General features: G+C 38.4%; 1 protein-coding gene across 1 annotated transcript in view; it reads right to left on the bottom strand.

The window, feature by feature from the left end:
• Nucleotides 1–613: 613 nt before the first annotated feature.
• Nucleotides 614–21648, bottom strand: part of MPP4 (MAGUK p55 scaffold protein 4) — a 40201-nt gene continuing 19166 nt past the window's right edge. The window contains exons 13-23 of the mRNA XM_026002453.2: nt 20904–20921; nt 18220–18258; nt 16207–16227; nt 13217–13231; nt 11658–11699; nt 9442–9615; nt 7940–8020; nt 3944–4037; nt 3444–3552; nt 2371–2505; nt 614–1170 (exon numbers count right to left, since the gene is read on the bottom strand). Coding sequence (XP_025858238.2) covers nt 979–1170; nt 2371–2505; nt 3444–3552; nt 3944–4037; nt 7940–8020; nt 9442–9615; nt 11658–11699; nt 13217–13231; nt 16207–16227; nt 18220–18258; nt 20904–20921 — 920 coding nt within the window. The 3' untranslated portion in view covers nt 614–978. The remainder of the gene's footprint in view (nt 1171–2370; nt 2506–3443; nt 3553–3943; nt 4038–7939; nt 8021–9441; nt 9616–11657; nt 11700–13216; nt 13232–16206; nt 16228–18219; nt 18259–20903; nt 20922–21648) is intronic.

The raw sequence follows: 21648 nt of genomic DNA, 5'->3' as shown, positions 1-21648 counted from the left end.
GGATGGGGAACATTAGAGAATAATGCAGAAGACAGACATACAGGGGCAGCACGGCTGACTGGAAGTCTTTTTTTTTATTATTTTTTTTTATTTATGATAGGCACATAGTGAGAGAGAGAGAGAGGCAGAGACACAGGCAGAGGGAGAAGCAGGCTCCATGCACCGGGAGCCCGACGTGGGACTCGATCCCGGGTCTCCAGGATCGCGCCCCGGGCCAAAGGCAGGCGCCAAACCGCTGCGCCACCCAGGGATCCCTGGAAGTCTTAAGACTTAGGGAAGAAAGAAAAATAAGACTTCCTGGAATAGCATCCTCATGGTTTTCTCATCTATGGGTCTCTAGGACTAAAGTCAATTGCCCTTTCCGAATTTAGACATGATGTAGATATTGGCTTTTAGGCAAATTAATTGTTACAGCTCTGATCTGAAGAATATTTTTTTTCCTTGTAGACTGATGTATAAATGATGAGGGCAGTACCATTTCTGTAAACTTTCATGTTAAATGTGAAACATGTACATTAACCCTTTTTTCTTGCTGAGTCAGTGAAAAAGTACTGACTTTTTCACTTTTTGTAAAAGCTGGTTTCATAAAACAGAAGTTTCTTGAGGTTAAATACAGTTTCTGAAATGAAATACTACTTATTTTATTTAGGGAAGTTCTTTTATCTGAACTGTACAAAGACCATAAGAAATCTCAGAAAGGTTCTCCTACTCAGTGGCTTGACATTGTTTGTATTCTTATATGACATAAAGGAAAACATTAAAAACAAAACATTTTTTTTCCTTCAAAGCCAAGGAGGTAACTCTACATACATATGATGCAATTTTTTTTCAAATTAGATTAATTAATAAACTGTACCACATTTAAAGTTGCATACATTAAAATGGGGCAAATACTGCTGTTTTTTATTGCAGCTGTTATTCCAGAGCTCTGTAATAGTTGAATATTCTTAAAGCTCCAGCATTAAGCTGGTGGCCTCCTTAAGACTCAGTATCAGAGGAAACCCATGTTGCTGGTACCCATTGAGGCTCCTCCTGAGCCTTCTGAACTGCAGACAGCAACTGGGCACATGCATCTTGCAAGTTGTCATTCACAATCACATGATCAAAAAACTGGCCAAACTGTGTCTCCATTTTTTGAGCTAAATCTTCCATTTCTTGTAGATCTTCATCCTTTATGAGAAATAGAAAAATATGGATAGCACAGACTTAATGAGATAAACAGAAATCATATGCAGTTTGTTTTGCTGTTACATACATTATAAATTTTATATAAAAACGCTCATGTCAGATAAATTCTATTCTATTCTAAACCACACAATATATGTTTTTATCTTTAATCTTAATGTTTCCCTGGTCAAGGTTTTGCAGAACTAAGTAATGGTAGCCAAAACAATCCCCTCAACTTCCCATATGGCCTTAAATTATCTTACTCTAAAATCTAAGCACTGGAAGCCTTCAACTGTGTATAACCAAACAAAACAAAAAAGAAAGAGAAAGAAAAAAGAAAGAAAACAAAATTTACAGTTAAATATAAATAAAACATATATAAATTTCAAATGAAATTTTATAAGGTAAAACACTGTTCTTTAAATTAAATACTGATAAGAATGACATTATTTTGCCACTTCTAACATGAGGATGGTATGACCTGGCTAAGGTGGATTTAATTTTTAAAGCTGGAAAAAAATAATGCGTACTCTAGGAAAAGTTCACTAATTAATTCCACCTGTCTCAGCTCCTCTATAATTTCCATCATCATTAATACATAATGTTTGCATTTAGAGATATATTTTTATAGAAAATTCATATTACAGATAAGATATATTCACCACATTTTTAAAGTAAGTTCTCAAACTTTTCCTTTTTCTTTTCTTTTTTTTAAAGATTTTATTTATTTATTCATGACAGACACAGAGAGAGAGAGGCAGAGACACAGGCAGAGGGAGAAGTAGGCTCCATGCAGGGAGCCCAATGTGGGACTCGATCCCGGGTCTCCAGGATCAGGCCCTGGGCTGAAGGCGGCGCTAAACCACTGAGCCACCAGGGCTGCCCTCAAACTTTTTCATATGATAAATAATAAAATGTAAATGTCAGTTTTAGGCACAACCAATTTTTTTGTGTGGCTTTGCAAACTTGGCTTGAGTTCTTTTTTTCTTTGAAGCTAGATTAGAAAAAAGAAAAAAATAAGAACAGCATTATAGCATTTATTAAACTTTATTTTAATATCTATAAATCATGTCCAGTAAAAAGGATAAATCTTAAGGGCATTATTTAACAAAAATCCCATTCCTTAACATAGGGATGTTGTGGAAACAACACTGATATTTTACTAGGAAAAAAATAAATTCGTCTATTTCCTCTGTATCTTACCTTGAACTTCATGTCCACAAAGTAGTCTGTAATCATCTTGGCATTTTTCCGAGATTGCTTCATACAACTCATATTAGATGGCTTTATAAATATGACATAGGGCTTCAGTTCCTGGGTTCGAGCTACTTGAATACCCTACACAGAAAAATTAGGTGCATATTTAAAAACAGAAGTCTTAATTTCCTAAAGTCAATGTGAATGTTCTCAAAATTTCTAAGATCAGAAATCACCAATTATTTTTAGATAATTTATTTTTACTTATTCTCCTCTGCCCCCCCCCAGTCCTCAACTCTAAAAATTAAACATTTTAATAATTAAGAGATGGGGTTCTAGAACCAAAATTAAGTTTAAACTGTGGCTCTTCCTCTTATTAGTCATAACACCCTTCTGAAATCTGAGAATAGGATTTTATACATCATCTTGTGGGACAAATCCTAAAAGTGGATCAGTTTCCTCACCCTCATTTCCCTTTCCTCTTATTATTATCTTATACTGGATACTACTGACATCTTCACACTGATCACCAGCCTTGACTCAAGTAAGAACAATTGTCTTATCCCTTGATTCTCTTTAGCACACATGGTATATTTTAAAATGACTACCAAAAAACCCAAAATACAAGGATCAAAAAATGGAGCCTATACATCATGTATTCCTTATCTTAACTTGCTCACCCCTGCCTCATTCCACATATGGTCTCATAGAGGTAGTTATAGATACGAGAACATAGGAACCTCAACTCCTTGTGTAAAGCAACATCTTATTCCCTCCACAAATTTCCTTGATGCCTTGTGATCAAGGTCAAAGCAGGATTCTTGCTAAGTTTTCTTTATAGCCACCAGCTCAGTTCACTTTTTGTATCTGAGAAGCAAGACTCCTTTCCTAACTAAAGACAAGATATTGGCAATTGTTCCTTTTCATAAGATCCTGGCCAGTAGATATGGTAAATGGTCTTATCCCTAAAAATGCTAACAGAATAAAATCTCTCAACTACGACCTACAGCATGTGCACAAAATGCATGACATTCACTCATTACTTTGGGGAGATGGGAAATGTTCCAACGCAGACTTACCTGAGGCTCTAAGTCCATGACACAGATCTTTCCTTCATCAAGGACTGTTTGAACAGCATCCACACTGGTGCCATACAGGTGGCCTTTGTACTCACCATACTCGAGCATCCTGCAAGGGTGCCACAAGGAAAACAAGAACTCTTTCTACAAGTAAAATATTAGTAGTAATTATACGAAGATAAATTCCAACAAGATAGAAGGTAAATATGTGGACTGTGCTAGCACAAGAAGAATTAGTAGAAGATCGAGAGGAGAAAAAAGTATTAGGGGAATCTAGAACTTAACTATTTCTCCAAAGTCTAAAATTTGCAATTCAATTCTGCTCCCTCTCCAAACCCAATGAGTTAGTGCGCTAGTATATCAATTTACATTTCCTTGCTTAACTCTTCAAAAACAAAAGGAATTACCCTAGGAGCTTTTGATAATGCATAAAAATCGTGTATCTATTTTGAAGGTAAAATAACCAAACGTCAGAATCAGATTCTGAATGTCTAGCTTACCTGTGACTATACACAAGGCTTTCAAATGCTTCCTTTGACACATAGTGATACTCACGTCCGTCCATTTCATAACTCTTTTTGGAACGAGTAGTATCTATCAAAAAATAGAATTTTAAAGAAGGTTTTAGAATCTACAAAATGTTTTGATTTAGTACCAATATGCATTTGGATAAAGATGTCCCATCAATACAAATAAATGAATACAGAAACAGATAAATAAAATGCTAGAACCAAAAAGAGGGATTCTGAATTGATGATAAGAAAGAAGTTCTCAGGGTACATGGGTGGCTTCGTTGGTTAAGTGTCTGCCTTTGGCTCAGGTCATGATCCCAGGGTCCTGGAATCAAGTCCCACTTCAAGCTCCCTGCTCAGCAGGGTGTCTGCTCCTCCCTCTCCCTCTCCCTTTGCCCCTCCCCCAGCTTGTGTTCTGCTCTCTCTCTCTCTCTCTCTCTCAAATAAATAAAATCTTTAAAAAAAGAAAGAGTTCTCATCTCAAAATCAGTTCAGCTATAAACCCTTTTCAAGTTTCATAGTATGAACATGAATGTATAAGGTGTTAAGTCAGGGTGGGGAGGCCCTAAGCATGTACCAGCTCTTACTTCAAAACAGGCATGAGTGGATTATGTGTGAGCCCCAAGATGCCTGAAGCCCCCAGGTAGCAGATCTTATATTTAGATAATGCATTTTCCAAGATCCCATTTCATTCCTCACAGCCTAGCCAGATGAAATGATATTATCCATAGTTTACTGATCAGTAACTAAAGATTTTTTTAGAGATTTTATTTTTTTACTTATTTATTTATTTAAAATTTATTTGTTTATTTATTCATTCATTCATTCAATCATTCATTCATTCATTCATTCATTCATTCATTCATTCATGTATTCATTCATGAGACACACACACAAAGAGAGAGAGAGAGAGAGGCAGAGAGCCTGACATGGGACTCGATCCCAGGTCTCCAGGATCAGACCCTGGGCTGAAGCTGGCGCTAAACCGCTGAGCCACCCGGGCTGCCCAAGATTTTATTTATTTGTTTGAAAGAGGGAAGGAGAGCACCGGGGGTGGGGTGGGAGGTGGGGGGAGGTATAGAAGCAGACTCCTCACTGAGCAGAGAGCCTGGCATGGGGCTTGATCCCAGGACCCTGAGATCATGACCTGAGCCGAAGGCAGAAAACCGATGGAGCCACCCATGCACCCCAGTAACTGAAGATTTTGAAGAGTAACTGACTTGCTCTTGTACACAGACTAATGGAAAGCAAAGTTGAAAACAAGAACCTAGCTGTTCTGACTCCTCCTAGACTAATATTTTCTGCTGCACCCAGCTGTCTCTGATTTGAAATGGAGAAATCCCATGACAGTCTGCAGTCTTGTCCAAATGTATTGATAGCCAAGTGAGATGGTGATTAATCTGGGGGATCTCCAGAAGGGAAAGATTGGTAGAGTCTGGATTCAGTGCTATTCTTTGCTTATAGGTTCTCCTACTTAAATAGTACTTGGTACAGAACACAGGGGCTCACTGAGTAACTAAAAGTGATTCATTACCTGCTCATCCGTTTATTCAACTAACATGTACCAAGTGCTTCTGCTCCAGATATGTTAGGTTCTTAGAACACAACGATAAATAAAACACAGTTCCAACCCCATGTCCTATGTATATATTGCAAAGCTGCAAGCTCCTTAATCTGCATTACCACAAATCCTCTGTGTTCATTTAAAAAATGGTATATTTGCATTTGCCAAAGTTTAAGAATGAAATAGATGAATTCTTGATAATATCGATGCATGGAAATGACCAAGTAGGAGCTTGAAATAAGCCCTAAATGATAAAAGGAGTTATGAACATTTAAGACACTCAAAAAGCAAATGTCATCTGAGGGTTATTTTTGTTTTCTCTCTCTTCTTTAAAGGATTTTATTTATTCATTTTATTTTATTTTATTTTTTAATATTTCTTTATTTATTCATTTTAGAGAGAGGGCACACACACATGCATGCGTGCATATACAAGTGGGAAAGAGAGGCAGAGGGAAAAGGTGAGGGAAAGAATCTCAAGCAGACTCCATACTGAGTGCAGAGCCCATGCGGGGTTTGATCTTTTGACCCCAAGACCACAACCTGAGCCAAAACCAGGAATCAGATGCTCAACCAACTGAGCCACCCAGACGCTCCTGTTTTTTCTTTATTCAAGCCTCTCCACAGATCCTTAGAGTTCCTACACTTATGCCACTTCTCCTACAGCTTTGCATTGAAAAAAAATTCCAGTAAAATACTATAGTTGTCACATTACAATAAGTTATATAAAGGGTCACCTGGGTGGCTCAGTCAGTTAAGTGTCTGCCTTCAGCTCAGGTTATGATCCCAGGGTCCTAGGATGGAGCCCCACCATTGGGCATCCTGCTCAGCGGGGAGCCTGCTTCCCTCTTTGCCCCTCCTCCTGCTTGTGCTTTCTCCTGCTCTCTATCTCAAATAAATAAATTAAATCTTTAAAAATATATAAATAAATTATGTAAATATAAACCTAAGATGACTCCTTCTCTGTGGCTTCTGTTGGACTTTATTTTATATGGTAGGCTAAAAATCTGTGAACTGGTTAATAACTAGAGGTATTCGTCTTAAAACTATTCACTCAATTTAAAAAGCAAAATTTGGGCAACATTTTCTCACTTTGAATGATTGCTAGCCATACTTCTTACAGTTCTTCTATGTTCTGTGGGAATTTGATTTTTATCCAGATTATTGAAAAATGGTGATTTCTTTTGTAGTTTTTGTGTTGGAGATCAATGTCCATTCTTACATATGTAAATAGTGTTTGGAAAGCATGGCCTATGGTATGTAATCATAAAGCAACATTTTCCTGTCATCCACTGCCTTCTGTGGGACAAGACCTTCCCCTGGTCCTGGATGAAAATATAGCAGTTACCACAACTCATCCAATTATGCTCAGTTAAAAAAAATAAATAACCCACCATCATTCGTGCCACAAACACAGTCTCAATCTAATAACTAAAATTCCATTCCTATGTAATAATCAAAATTATGAATTTCATTTCTATTTTAGGCTTCTCTTGGCTCAGACTTGCTATAGCCATGGAAGCTGCAGTTAGAGAAGCCACAAGTCAGGAAAGGGAGTAGGATTCACTTCTTCTCTTCTCTTTCATTGAACAGTAGTATTTCCCTCCCAGTTTTACAACTGCCCAAGGCTAGAATGCAAAAAGGAGAAGAAAGAGCAGGAAAATTCTTACTTACTGATGCTGATGGTGATGCTGGATACTACAGGTTTCTTTTCGACTTGGCAGATATTTAAATTTGTCTCTGTTCTCCTAGAGGATGCATGGGTTATTCTGCAAACCCTACCACCACCACCACTACCACTGGGTACCTCAAATTCATCTCTATCCCAGTTAGTCATCTGTGATCTCTAAAAGAGCAGCTGCTTCTCAAACTGCAGCCCTTGGCCACTCCTCTAAATTTTTAGATTTTTCAAGTATAATTCTGTCCCCCAAACTACACAGAACACATACTAAGTTCTTAAGTGGTCTCTCTAAGTTCCTGTCTTGCATTGAAGTGAAGGGGAAGCACCCACATGCAAATGCTCTTTCCTGCCATGGATGGTATAATCATACTTACAGATTTATATAAAATTATATCTGCATATATTAAAAATTTAAAAATAAGATAAGGTATTTAAAGAGCCAAGCACAGTGCCAGGAAGATAGTATTATTATTACTTAGCTATTATTACTAAATATTAGTTTTCCTGAAGGATCATCTATATGACTGCTAAGAAATGGAAAAGAAACAGTAACTTTTTAAAAGCCTAGCCAGCCACATGCCAATGAATCAATTTATAAATATTATATAAGGACTATCCCTTGTGTTTCATCTTTTTACAGCAAATATGGTATGGCATAGTTAAGTGAGATCAGTGCACCTGTGGACGCAAAGACAGTTTGACCAAAACATCAACTGCTAGGAAAGAGAAACTACACGTACGTGGCACAGCACTTTGGAAATGGTTAGGATTAAGTTCAATAAGCTGTCTTCTCAGTTCATTGACTCCAACGCCAGAAGGTCCTAAACACAAAAAGCCACATACAGAAATCATTAGATGTGGTGATGTAATCATTTCAGTTCTTCTGTTGAAGAAATTTGAGAGCAATTAGGGAAATTACATATCTTCTCTTCTCACAAACTGAAACAATTCCAGAAAGCTCTTAGGAATTTTTCTGGTGACCCACAGAGTGACCCACACTTCTTCAACATCCCAGAAACACCAAGTCTCATGTTGGGTACTATGAGAATTCGCTGGCCTCATTTCAGATAACCTGACACAACCTACTTTTCCTGTCAGATGAAGTATCTATCACATCACAACCCAGAAATCAGCCCCTAGAATTATGGGTTCTGTGTCTTACAGAATTTGAGCACATATCCTAATAGGTAGTGAGTCAATGCCTCATGGGCAACTGAAGTCAGGGCTGACTCCATGCAGTTATAAAGGTCCTATGCTTAGGATCTACACTTGGTTTCATGCTCTTTTTTTGCCATCTTGAAATGTTAATTTTTAAAGATTTATTTATTTATTTGAGAGAGAGAGAATTTATTTGAGAGAGAGAGATTGGGAGGGACAGAGGAAGAGGGAGAGAGAATCTTAAGCAGGTTCCATGCTCAGTGCAGAGCCCAAGGCAGGGGCTCACAGGTCCTCGATCTCACAACCCTGAGATCAGGACCTGAGCTGAAACCAAGAGTCAGAGGCTTAACCAACTGTATCACCCAGGCTCCCCGAAATGTCAATCATTTTTTAAGAAGCTCTTGTATTTTGATTTTGCCCCAAGCCTTGCAAAGCTGGTCCTGGCTGTAAGGCATGTTGTTCTGCTCTACAGGGCCCATCTCCCCTCTCCCTTGATCACAATTGGAATACACAGAGATGGCAGCAAGATCGAAGTTATTACTGCTGCAGGGACCCAGCTTGGCAGAGCTCTTGGTCACAAAAGCAGGGCACCCCAGTACTATATTTGCCATTCTTTAGCACCATAACTACAGTCCAAAAGATGTTGAGCACTTTTCGAAAGAAGGTGATTACAAATTTCTTAGGGAAAGAGATTTTAAGGATTTTTACGTCTGATACTGATTGATAATGCATCTGGGGGCATACTCATCTATGCTTATAGAACAAACTCTAAACAGGTTTAAAAAAAAAAAAAGCTTCATCATAATACAACCTGTTATTACCCCAGTACAGATATACCAGGGCATACCACATTCAACCATAGACAATAAAAGCAAGAGTCAACAAAGTTTTATTTATAAACACATACAAATAAAACAGTATTTTTAAAAAAGATGTTCATATGTGAGTCTCTAAAGAATTCTACTTTTTTTTTTTTTTTTTTTTTTTTAAGAATTCTACTTTTGCCACTACTCCCAACGCAAAACAACTGAGTCTAGAGGAAGAACTTCACTATGGAAGAGAGACACTGTTTTCAGGGACGTACCCACGAGCACAATGAGACGGTGCTTGTCTGAAGGGCGTCGCTGGTACCTGACCACCTCCTCGTACGGGGCGGCCAGCACACTGAGGCAGCCGCCAGCCTTGCACACCTCTGCAGCTCGCAGTTGGCCCAGGTGAGACTTGCGGCGACAAAGGCGCATGCTTCGGCGGAAGCCAGCTGGGAGGGCAGGAAGGCACACGACGTCACATCCAGGCAGGAGAGAGCACTTCTCCTTCCACACCTGATGGAGCCTGCGGTGACTGTGATCAGCAAGTGTTAATTAACATATTCATGCCTGTCTGAAGGCAGAGAATAGGAAGCAACGCAAAGGAAAGGTAGCAAAGCGCCCCACAGGTTGCTAAGGTGCACCCAGTGCCCATCATGTGCCAGGTGCTGGGGTTCTAGTGGTCAACTACATCAAACCCACTTACTCCTGACATTTGCATTCCATGGAGGAGAGACAGAAGTAAACACATCTACAAAAATAAGTGCTTAGAGGAAGGGTCGCTGGATAAAGAGTGATGGGGGTGCTTCTTGTTGCAGGCAGTTCAATTACAGTGTGTGGGGAAAAGTGACATTGAGCAGAGGTGGAAATGAAGTAATGGAGCTAAGTGAGGAGGCTTCTGGGGGAAATGCAACCCAGGCTAAGGGAACAGCAACTGCTAAGGTGCAGAGAAAGGAGTGTTTTGGGAGTGTTGGGGAAGCACAGTGTTGAGGAGACCCTAGTGAAGCAGAGTGGTGAGCAGTAGGGAGAATGGTAGGAAACGGGGTTGGAGAGGAGGCAGGGAAGGTGGCAGGGAGCTCCAGCAGTGTTGTATTGTGGTCCAAGTGGGATGAGAAGTTACTGGGTGGTAGAGAAATGGGTGTGATGTGGTTTATGTTTCTGAAGAAGTCCTCCATTGCTGTGGGGAGGATGTAAAGTGTGGGCTCACAGGAGAGTAGTTAGGAGTCCCTTGCAGTGCCCCAAGTGAGGGAGGATCAGAATGGAAACAGTGGAGCTGGCTGATTACTCACATTTTTCAGATGGATACACTAAGACATAGACAGGTTAGCTGGCTGGTCATAACTGTGTCATCCAGTGGCAGAGTTGGATACTAACCATGATTTCTGAACTCCTAGAATCCTGCCTAATCTGCCCACCAAATCAACTCCTAGAATCCTGCCTAATCTGCCCACCAAATCACAGGGCTTTCTGGCATTTTCAAAAAAGAGCTGTTCCCATGTCCTTCCTGTAGATAGAACTAGAACACCATGTATTCACACCAATACCTACAATGCCAGCTCAACACTACAGGATTCATTCCAGCCACCCACCCCCAGCCTTTCCAATGTGTAACTCCTTTCTCTAACAGTGACTGATTGTCCTTAATACACTTACTTATTGTATTTGTCAAAAGCACCTGTGCAGGACAAGGTATGGATGGTATCAGCAACATGGCAGAAAGTGTCAGAGCCCAAGCTAGGTGAGAAGGCTGTTTTGTAGAGGCTGTGAGGTATCAGAGGCCAGGTGATGGCAGCTGTCCTCCTCACTTTGCTCTGGCTCTGACAACATGTTCCGGGCCACCATCATCCCCTGCACAAATGTTCTCCTCACACTGCTCAGGGATGCCCCACCCCAGGCTGCTTCTTTCCCCACCTTTTTGCAAACACCTACTCTTTTAGCCTTAATGGCATGGGGGTTGAGTTATTCTCAAGGGGATACAGAAAAGTGGCCTCAGCTTTTTTTAAAAGTTCTCTCAATGATTCCAATGTTCATTCAGGCCCAAAGAGCCAATATTTCACTTTATAGACCCTGCTGTTCCCCTACTGTCTCTTGGAGGATCCCGGCATGGGTTTACATGAGCCCTTAAGTGGGTTCTTCAGAAAACTCTGCCAAGTTGACAGATTATAGTAATGTGGGCATCAAAACTAAGTTTAGTAGTCAGAGAACTGGCCTCTTTAGAGTAAGATAAATATGTCATACAACATTTTGGAAGAAAACAAAAGGTTTGTTTTGATGGATAATTAAGAGATATCCAGTGGAAACCAGATGAATTATAATGAATCATCAACATAGAAAAATACTGACCCCAAAAAAGGAATTGGCTGATAGAGGGAAACCAGAATAAGAAATAAGTTTGGAAATGTGCATCAGCAAGGGAAGCTTTCAGAAGAGTCAGGATGGTAGGAACAAAACTTGACAAGTGACAAAGACCCACCTCTTATTAATCATAACCTACCGATAAAGAACTTCTGACCAGAGCCAACAAATTCCTCCTTGTCTGGAACACAGGGAATGGCAGGAACAGAATAAGTGAAGGAGGAGAAGGAGAAGTTTACTTAGAACAGATGCATGAAATTATCTTCAAATCTGCAAGTGACACCATTTCAGTAGATGTCAGCACAGCTGAATTCATCTTGAATGGCTTATTTGAAGACTGTCCTAAGCACTTTCCAGTCTATCACATGCACCAAACCATGTGGAAACGCACTTCAGAATTTTATCAATACACTGACTATACTCTGTCAAGTATAATTGAAACAAAAAGCTATTTTAGGCTTGTTTAAAGTTATGAGAAAGATATTGAGTCACAGTAAAAATAAATAAAAATTAGGTATACATTTTTTAAAGTACCCAAAGAAAACTGACTTCTAAAAGGAAACAGATGAACTGGCTTTGGCTTAAACTTGTAGAAATGGTATTCTGCAGGACCTATAATTAATTCCTTTGTTAGAGGTGAGTTTTTATTTTCTCCCTGATAAAATGGTTTATTCTGTATAAAATTAGTATTTGCTCTGTTGCTGCTAATTGTAACTGACTGTCCAGGAATCTGAGAGACAAGGGTGAGGAATACTGATCCCAGTGGCTCTGAAGCACCTAGAACTTATTTAAATTCCTCCTCTGCTTCCCCTGGGGTCTCAGAAAAATTCTTACAAACTCCAGGGAAAAAAAGTTATAAAAATGTCATTTTCAAATTACTTTTTACTAATAGATATTCCTTTCACTTAGCAATTCTGTTCTGATCATTGAAATGTATAAAGAGCCACTGTTCATAAAATGAACATATACAATCTTTTCCTCTTAACCTTTTTTAAACATATATTTTAAAGAAAACAAAAAAAAAAAAAAAAAAAAAAGAAAACACACCAATATTGATTTCATCTTCTGTGAAGTATATTTTTCTAAATGAAATGTCAGCAGTTTTTTTTCTTTTTCAATTTTTTATTTAAATTCTAGTTAGTTAACATCCAGTGTAATATTGGTTTCATGAGTAGAATTTTGTGATTCATCACTACTAGTGTCCTCCTCAATACCCATCAACCATTTAGTCCATCCCCTCTAGTAATCTTCAGTTGTTCTCTATCGTTAAGAGTCTCTCATGGAAACATTTACTTAGGAATATATTCATAAAGCTTAACTACTTTCATTGTTCATTTTTATTTTATTTTATTTTTTTTAAAGATTTTATTTATTTATTCACGAGAGACAGAGGAGAGAGGCAGAGGCACAGGCAGAGGGAGAAGCAGGCTCCATTCAGGGAGCCCGACGTGGGACTCGATCCCGGGTCTCCAGGATCATGCCCCAGGCTGAAGGCGGCGCTAAACTGCTGCGCCACCTGGCTGCCCCTCATTGTTCATTTTTAAATATTTTTCTATGAAATTGAATATCTCATCACTGATTTCACCCTTAAAATATGTGTTATCTTAAAAGGTATCCTATCCTGTCAAGCATGAGGTACTGAAAGGTCTTAAATATAGCTCTATGTGGCTTATCCAGGAAATGAAAACAAACAATTACCTTCTGAAAGTTCCTCTGGAGATTTGGGTCAGTGAAGAAAAAGACATGAAAACAAGTCTTTGAGAAGATCAAGTCGGTCATCCAACAAAGACAAATGACAAAGGTGAGGCATTCAGGTCACCCTAGGGAAGGATGTAACACAGGTAGGCCTGGCAAGACAAACGCACGACATACTACAGGGGACCAGGAACTCACAGAACCAGACTGTGCTGCTCAGAGAACAATAAATAACTTTCTGCAAGTTACTTATCTATATTCTCCCCAAGGGCTTTTTATCTAGGAAGACTTACAAAATAAGGCTTGAGAGACAGAAATCATAGGAAGGCAAGTGCTGCGAGCCTCCATTCTCCTCTCACAGAGGCTGTATATGCAGTCCTGCCCAGCGGGCACTTCAGCAGCATTCTGCCTCAATATCCTCATTCCTTACCCCTCATGGGTCCAGTGACACATGTCCATCTCCAGCTGGCCCACTGGAGACAGGGGGAACTGAACACACAGCATACTTTTTTCTAGATTTTTTAAAAGAATTTATCTTTTCTTTAAGATTTTACTTATTTGAGAGTGAGAGAGCAAGCAACTGAGAGAGAGAGAGAGAACATGCATGGAGGGGAAGAAGGGCAGAGGGAGAGGGAGAGGCAGGCTCTCCACTGAGTTGGGAGCCCCATGCAGGGCTCCATGTGGGGCTGGATCCCAGGACCCCAGGATCATGACCTGAACCAAAGACAGATTCTTAACCGACTAAGCACCCAGGTGCCCCTGTTATCTAGATATCTTAAAACATCCATCTTCTCTGTTGCTATTCTTTTTATGACATTCCTAATTACACTGTATCATCACCTCCTGGAGAAATTCAAGGAGGTCACGTGATACTGCATTTGGAGAAAGAGTTGAGACCAAAACTGAAGAAACTGAACTACCCAAAAAGAGCTCTAAGTAACAGAATTAAGCATCATGAATAAATATCAAGAATTATTTACTTAAAAAACTTGTCAGCTGGATGTTAACTGTTCCTTCATTGACCTTCTAAGTGACCTGAGCTCAAATGTAGTTGAGAGTACTTAATCTTTTGACTATGAGGAGTCCAAAAGGGGCAGGTCACAGTAACTAAGGCAGCTGCACACTTTCCTCTGTAGTTATTAGAGAAACAACTGCTGCATGCTCGTCCAGAGCAAGATTCACAATAGTGCTAGCGAGCACCCCAGGGTCACATATTCTAAGCACTTTACTTATAGAAGTTATTTTTCCCACTTTAGATACGGAGCAAGTGAAGGGCAGAGAGGTGAAGTGATGGAGAAGCCACAGGTAATGAGTAATGGAGCAAGATTCCTACTTGGACACTCTGGCTCCAGTTCCTGGCTCTAACCATTACACCATGCTGCCTCTCCCCTCACAGATGCCCCAAATACTTCTGAGCCTCAACCACAGTTTTAGTGTATGGACTCTCTTCCAGAAAAATGAGGAGTTGAACATAGAGCAAAGAAGGACTAGGTGGCTCCGTCGGTTAAGCATCTGCCTTCAGCTCAGGTCATGATCTCAGGGTCCTAAGATTAAACCCCGTGTCAGGATCCATGCTCAGCATGGAGTCTGCTTGTCCCTCTCCCTGCTTGTGCTTACTCTCTCTCAAATAAATAAAATCTTTTTTTTAAAGAAGAACTATAATCCAGAGGAATTAAAAATTAAACCAGTCCCAAACATAGAGCCAAGTGTACGTACCCTAATAGACCAACTATCTAACTGAAAACAGGAAATTTAGAAACAACATAAATGGTAGGTAAATCATTTAAGTGCATGGTTCCCAACTCCATCTGTCTTAATGACATCTTTTTTTATGACCAATATTTATAGCAATCTCCCTGCTCTTATGAAATTAAATTGATAGAATCTACTACACACTTAATTTTTAAAACCAGTACAATGTTCTAACTGTAATATGAAGAAAAAGGCTAAAAGGAATTAATTTGTATCTTAAAAATGTATATTTCAAGATATAAATCCTCAGGCATGACTTTTCTAGAAGACCTAAGAAACTGTTAGATGCTTATAAGTTGCTACTTATACTGAAGAAGCATGGATTAAAGGAAGTGAAAATATCCCTTATATGAAGTATAGAAAAATAGGAGGGCAAAGAAACAGTAAATGTGGGAATAACAAGAGCTCTGATAAGTCGTAACAGACCAGGTTTATTTCTATATAAAAGAAAGAGGAAATTGCCTTATTTGAAGTAGGGATAATATACCAAAGCAATTACAGATTGACAAAATGGAGAAAATGAGAAAATATACTTTTGGAAGCAGGGGAGGAATGTTAACATGCTCCAAAAAGTTGCAAAATACCCTGAGACCTATATTGTTACTCATGATGTCAACCTTAGTCTGAGGGACACACACTTGATGATACCATGTGTCATCAATAGTAACAAATAACATGTTAAAGAAAAATTAAAAAATCAATCAGTATAGATACCTCACTTTCCAGTTTATTTTTTATCAGTTTGAAGCAGACAGAAGGTGTGGAATCAATGATTCAATAATTACAAGGCAATGTCTTTAATTCTATTCAAATGTCTCTCTCCATAATGATTCTCTTCTACACAACTGAGCTTTTCATGTTATGTCTTGTGAAAACGTACATCACTACTGTGTATTAAAGAACTACTCATTTATAGTTGTAATGTGTTTTGTCCGACAGGACATTGAAAATATTGCACAGGATGGTCTCCACACTCCAGGACATCTAGCATTCCTGACTCCTACCAGTTAAAAGTCAGTTGTGCCCCAAATCAATGTGACAACCAAAACATGCTCCCACAGAGCTCCAAAATGTCTAATAAGGAACACTGGTCAAGGTGAAGCTAATAATATCTCACAACCATACTGTTGAAGTATTTAATAAACAATTATTGTATGAGGTCCCTAAACGTGTGTTTAAATGATACCAAAATTTGGAATACACTCTTAAAAATCAATACCAAATACTCATTTTTCACTTACCAGATTCAAATGTTTCTTCATCTATGGTTTCCCGTGGAGACAAAAAACAAACAAAAAAAAAACGTCAAAAGTGTCATTATATTACTATCCGTACTGAGTCTATATTCTAACAGTCTAATTCCCTGACCCGGTGCCTCTGCATACACACCAACTTCTAAAATTCTTTCCTGACTCAAGGCCAAGTCATTAGTGTCTCTATGGCACACTAAAGCCCTAAAGGAGATATATGGCATCAGGGAGTCGGGCTGTAATATTAAGCAGGGGTGCTGCGGGAGCTTAAAATAAATAAAACAGAAGAGAATAAATAAAATTAAAAGAGGCTCAGAGGGAAGAGAAAGGTAGAAGGTCATAGGAAACACCGATGATGTCAGACAGGGCACAGCTTTGCTGTGAAGAGGCTTGCAAATGGAGGAGGGAGGTACCCTGCCTCATTGAGGGGTGGGGGTATGGCAAGGAGAATGCAGGTATCAATGGTGTGACTGGATAGGCTTTTTAGGTGACGATGTAAGATTTCATATAAACCAACTTTCTCATCAGTTAAAACAGTTATTAGCATTTTAAAGAGATATTAAAGATTAAGAAACTAGAATGTATGTGGGGAGCAATTAAAAATACACAGCAACATCACCAATGCATGCATCCTTGGATCAGGCCTTACTGCTTCCAGGGTATACTCACCCATGTGTGAAATAAGGTATTTACAAAGCTATTCATTGTGGCACTGCTTGTAATAGAAGAGATAGGGCGTAACCGGAAAGTTTACCAATAAGTGATTGTGTAAATGCACATTAATTATTTAACCAACATGCTGTTAAAAACAAATGAAGAGGCTTTCTATGTACTAAGATGGAATCATATATAATGCTAAGGAAAAAAGGCCAAAAACAGAAAAATGTATATAGCATATCATCAAAAAAGTCTTTTTAAAGGGTGTTTTTTAAAAACTGGTGAGCATGATGGTGGAGAAGGGAGAAAAAAATACACATCATTGCTTTTGTATGAACAGAGTATGTCTGGAAGGATCAGCAAGAAAGTGAGAGTATTTATTGCCTCAAGAAATAAAGCTGAGTAGGGGAGCAGGGAAAGAAAGGAACTCTATACTTTTGCAGTTTTTAAATTTCAAAGTATGTGAACATATTACCTAATAAAAATTTTAAATTAAAAATTATAGAAAGAAATGAGTATTGCTGGGAATTTTAAAAAAACAGAATGTGAAAAAAAGAAAAAAGAAAAAAAAGACAAACAAAAAAACCCGGAATGTGTACTTGATAACATAAATACTGTGTCAGCATTATTCTGTAGTTGTTCTGGAAAGTATATGTGAATCTTTTAAATATCCACTATTTAAAGATTTATATTGTTCTTTAATTTCTAAAAACCAGATTAGCCCAGAAAGCCAAGATAAATTCACCTATCAGACTAAAGACTTTCCAATAGTCTCCCAACATTACCCTAGTGATTCTTGAGCCAATCTTAGTTCTGCCACTAAATTTGGAAAATCTTTTCCCAATTTACCAAAAAATTTAAGTATAGTAATGTAAAACGTTTTCATATATTTCTCAAAAATTTGGAACCCATTACTAATTACCTATACTAGAATCTATCAGAAGATGTTACCACACAATAACAAAGAATATTTGCTGCTTTTTAAAAATTGGCATTTCAATATTTTATAGTATTTCACAAAGAGCATGGTGGCTTCCGGACACTCCACCTGAATGTTACTGAACCTAACACCTGAGCGTTACTAAGTGTTCCTGTGATCACTTCCAAGACACTACTTTATAGAACACTTTCTAGAAGGTTGGTTTGGAGCCTGGAGGCATTCCCACAACTGGGCTTCCCTTCCAAGTGCCAGAATCAGAAAAAGGATGCAGTGAGAGGGTTCATTTTACACATTTCTTCCAGAGGAAAGGACTGTGGCCCCATTTGGCCAACTCTACTTTAAAAAAATCCATAGCTGAGATGATTGATATTCCTTCTGGTGGTAAATCTGTCAAGAGGAAATGTTACCTGCTTCCACACACTTCTCGTCAATCTTCATGTCATCTTCTATAAAAGAGGATAGAAAGGGGAAAATGGAACTTAAAATGTATTAGTATCACAAACAAAATTCCCAATGTATAAGCTTAAGTCAGTAAAACTCAAACCATCATACAATAACATTACTCTTACAACTATTCCTCATGCTTGCTGCACTGTATTTTTTTTTTAGGACTGCACTGTATTAAATGAAAATCTATGGTACAGAAGGCTACATAATATAAAATGGTTAAAATTTTAAAAGCATCAGCTTTTTGGGCGGGCCAATTAATTTATCTCAAGATTATCTACAAATGGAGATGGTATCTACCATATAAGAGAAAATTGAGATAATGTATGAAAAACTTAGACAGATGGTAAGTGCCCAATAAAGGTTAACTATTTTTACCTTTAGCTGGGGTCTACATAGGCGAATAAGAGAATGTAATTGTTAAAACCACCTATCCTAATATTCAAAACCCTCTACAACATGATCCAAACCCAACTTTGAAGGCTATTGTCTACTTCTTTCCTTCCCATATCCCATACTCCCACTAGAGTATCCACCATGAATCCTCCTCTGCGCCTTTGCTTATGCTATTCCCTTTGCCTGTAATGCTTCAGGGTCCATCTCAAACACTAACTAAAATGAATATCTCTACCATGAGCCGCATAGCATTTTCTTCCTACTACCTTGAACTGTCTACTACTGCACATCTATTCTACTTTGTAATATAATCATTTGAGTAATTGCCTTATTTGCCCTCCTCAATAGCTCCTTGTTAATATTTCTACTTTACAGAGCTTAGTACAGTATCTTGTACATAATAGTTACCTGGTAAATTATTAAATAGAACTGAAATTTCCTTTTAAAGTCACAATGGTTGATTTGAATTTATGTATTGAAAAAATCATTTTTTCAGCACTGTATATCTTGTGCCCTAATACAGTGCCCAGCACTTCCCAAGTGATCAACAAACAGTAGTTTAAAGAGTTTTTAAAAAGATTTTATTTATTTATTTATTTATTTATTTATTTATTTATTTATTGGGGAGGTAGAGAGAGAATCTCAAGCAGACTCTGAGCTGAGCACAGAGCCCAACATGGGGCTCAATTCCAGGATCATAAGATCATGACCTGAGCCAAAATCAAGAACTGGTTGCTTAATCGATTGAACCACCCAGGCACAACAATAAATAGTGGGTTAGAAAATTAGTCTTATCATGTTCTAAAAGTATAAATAACTATTGGTATAATAAGCTACATTATCAATTCATACAATAAACTTATCCCCACCTCCTTACAGACCATGTCCTTAACGAATGTTTTTTAAGCAACACATGCAATATGAAAAATTTTATAAAATAGTACTGTTTTATAGAGATAAGGACGCAGATAAACAAGTAACATAGCTGCCATTATGAGAGATTATTTTTCAGGTCAATATTTTATAACATCATTGAATCTGTTAGTTCCTAAGATGTAACTAGAGGTTTTATGTGCTTTTTTTAAGCGAAGAAAAACTACAATTATTATTCCTATTTACAGAGGACAGGAGTGATTTTCCAATAACAACACAAGTAGCCCTGATTCTTCTAACTTGCAACACCGGGATCTAAGACAGACACTGATTTTACTGTCTCAAAATCAACATTCCACATCATTGGCAAGGGTAGGTGTCATGGATTGATTCGTATTCCTCCTGAATTTATATGTTGAAGTTCTATGGTTTTATTTGGAGACAGTGCCTTTATGGTTGAATGAGGTCATAAGATTTGGGTCCCAACCCAAAAGGACAGGCAGTCATCTGCAAGCCAGAAAGAAGCCTCACCAGGAACCAGACCCACCGAACCTTGATCTTGGACTTCTGGCTGTCAGAACTGTGAGAAAATAAGTAACTGTTGTTTAAGGCACCCAGTCTGGGTAGTGATGGCAGCCTGAGCAGACTAAAATGGTGGCTCATTACCCAGAGGGCTATAAAGACCCAGGCTCTCCAAAGGCCTCCCCATGTTCCCTTTCCAATTTCAGGACTGAAATATGGGGATGGCTAGGGAACTGCTCTTCTCACTTCTCTCTGCCCCCACAAGCAGATGGCATCTTGCTTTCTTGCTTTTGGGAATGTGTGTGTTTGGCATCATAACGAGTCACCTGGGTGCCTGGGCTTGGAGAAGGAGATAAGTAATAACTGAAGGTTTCATTTGTCCTTGATGCAGGGCCCTTCAGACAGAAGTTTCAATCCAGTCTACACTGCCTGCAACACCTCCCAATATTCTTACCTTCTTCGGACCTCAATATTTTCATCCATAAGATGGGAACAATTACAATTCTTTACAGGGTTATTTTTAAGTCTGTGTGTAAAACAGTTGACACAAAACAGCAAACCAGTTTCACAACTTTTATTGAATTTTTACCACGTGCTGCATATAAATGTTATCCCTCTTTTCTCCTATTCCTCTCTCTGTGAGGACAATTACACTATGTGTGCTTTCTTTTGACGGACATCTTTTTTTTTTTTTTTTTTTTTTTACAAATTAAGATATTAGTGACTGGAACACTACAGGTATTTAGGAAGATCTTAATAAATAGCAGAACTGGATTGAAGTGAATTAAGAAAAATATACAAAATTTCTACAAGACTTTGGAAATGATTTTTTTTTCAAATACTGATTTCTTACCTTCTTCCATAGAAATTGCTGGGTACAGACAGATAATGGAAGCAAAAAAAAAAGAGAGAGAGAGAGAGAGAGAGAACACATTGGTTAATGCTATAGTTTCTCAGATTAATTTGTAGTAAGAAAAGTGAAGTGCCAAAATTATAGTAATTAATATTCTGGGGTTAATCTATAGAAATTTGGTAGAGTTTTGGTAACAAAATGATAAAATGAATATCCTAGAGAAACTAATACATTTATGAATCTTGTTGGAAATGGAGATCTTGCTTCTGGCAAATCTATTCTCTTCCCACTGTAAAGTTCTGTAAGGGTTGCATTCTACTGATTTCTGAGTTAATGCACTTAGTTCAGCATATTTTAGGAACTCAAATTTTGACTGGAATAAAAGGAAGGGAGGGAAGAAGGAGGGAAGGAAAGAGAAGAAAGGAAGGAAGAAAGAAAGAGAAAGAGGAGGGAAGGAGGAAGAAAGAAAAGAGAAAGGCGACTACTTAACTGTATATGCATTCTCAGTAAATATATATTTTAAAAAAATTTTTTTATTTTTTATTTATGATAGTCACACACAGAGAGAGAGAGAGAGAGGCAGAGACATAGGCAGAGGGATAAGCAGGCTCCATGCACCGGGAGCCTGACGTGGGATTCGATCCCGGGTCTCCAGGATCGCGCCCTGGGCCAAAGGCAGGTGCTAAACCGCTGCGCCACCCAGGGATCCCAGTAAATATATTTTTAATAGTTATCTGCAAAGTTT

This window comes from Vulpes vulpes, chromosome 16 (genome assembly GCF_048418805.1).
Source record: "Vulpes vulpes isolate BD-2025 chromosome 16, VulVul3, whole genome shotgun sequence".
NCBI lineage: Eukaryota > Metazoa > Chordata > Mammalia > Carnivora > Canidae > Vulpes > Vulpes vulpes.
Note: the sequence above shows the minus strand (reverse complement) of the source record. Positions and strands in the feature narration are given on the sequence as shown.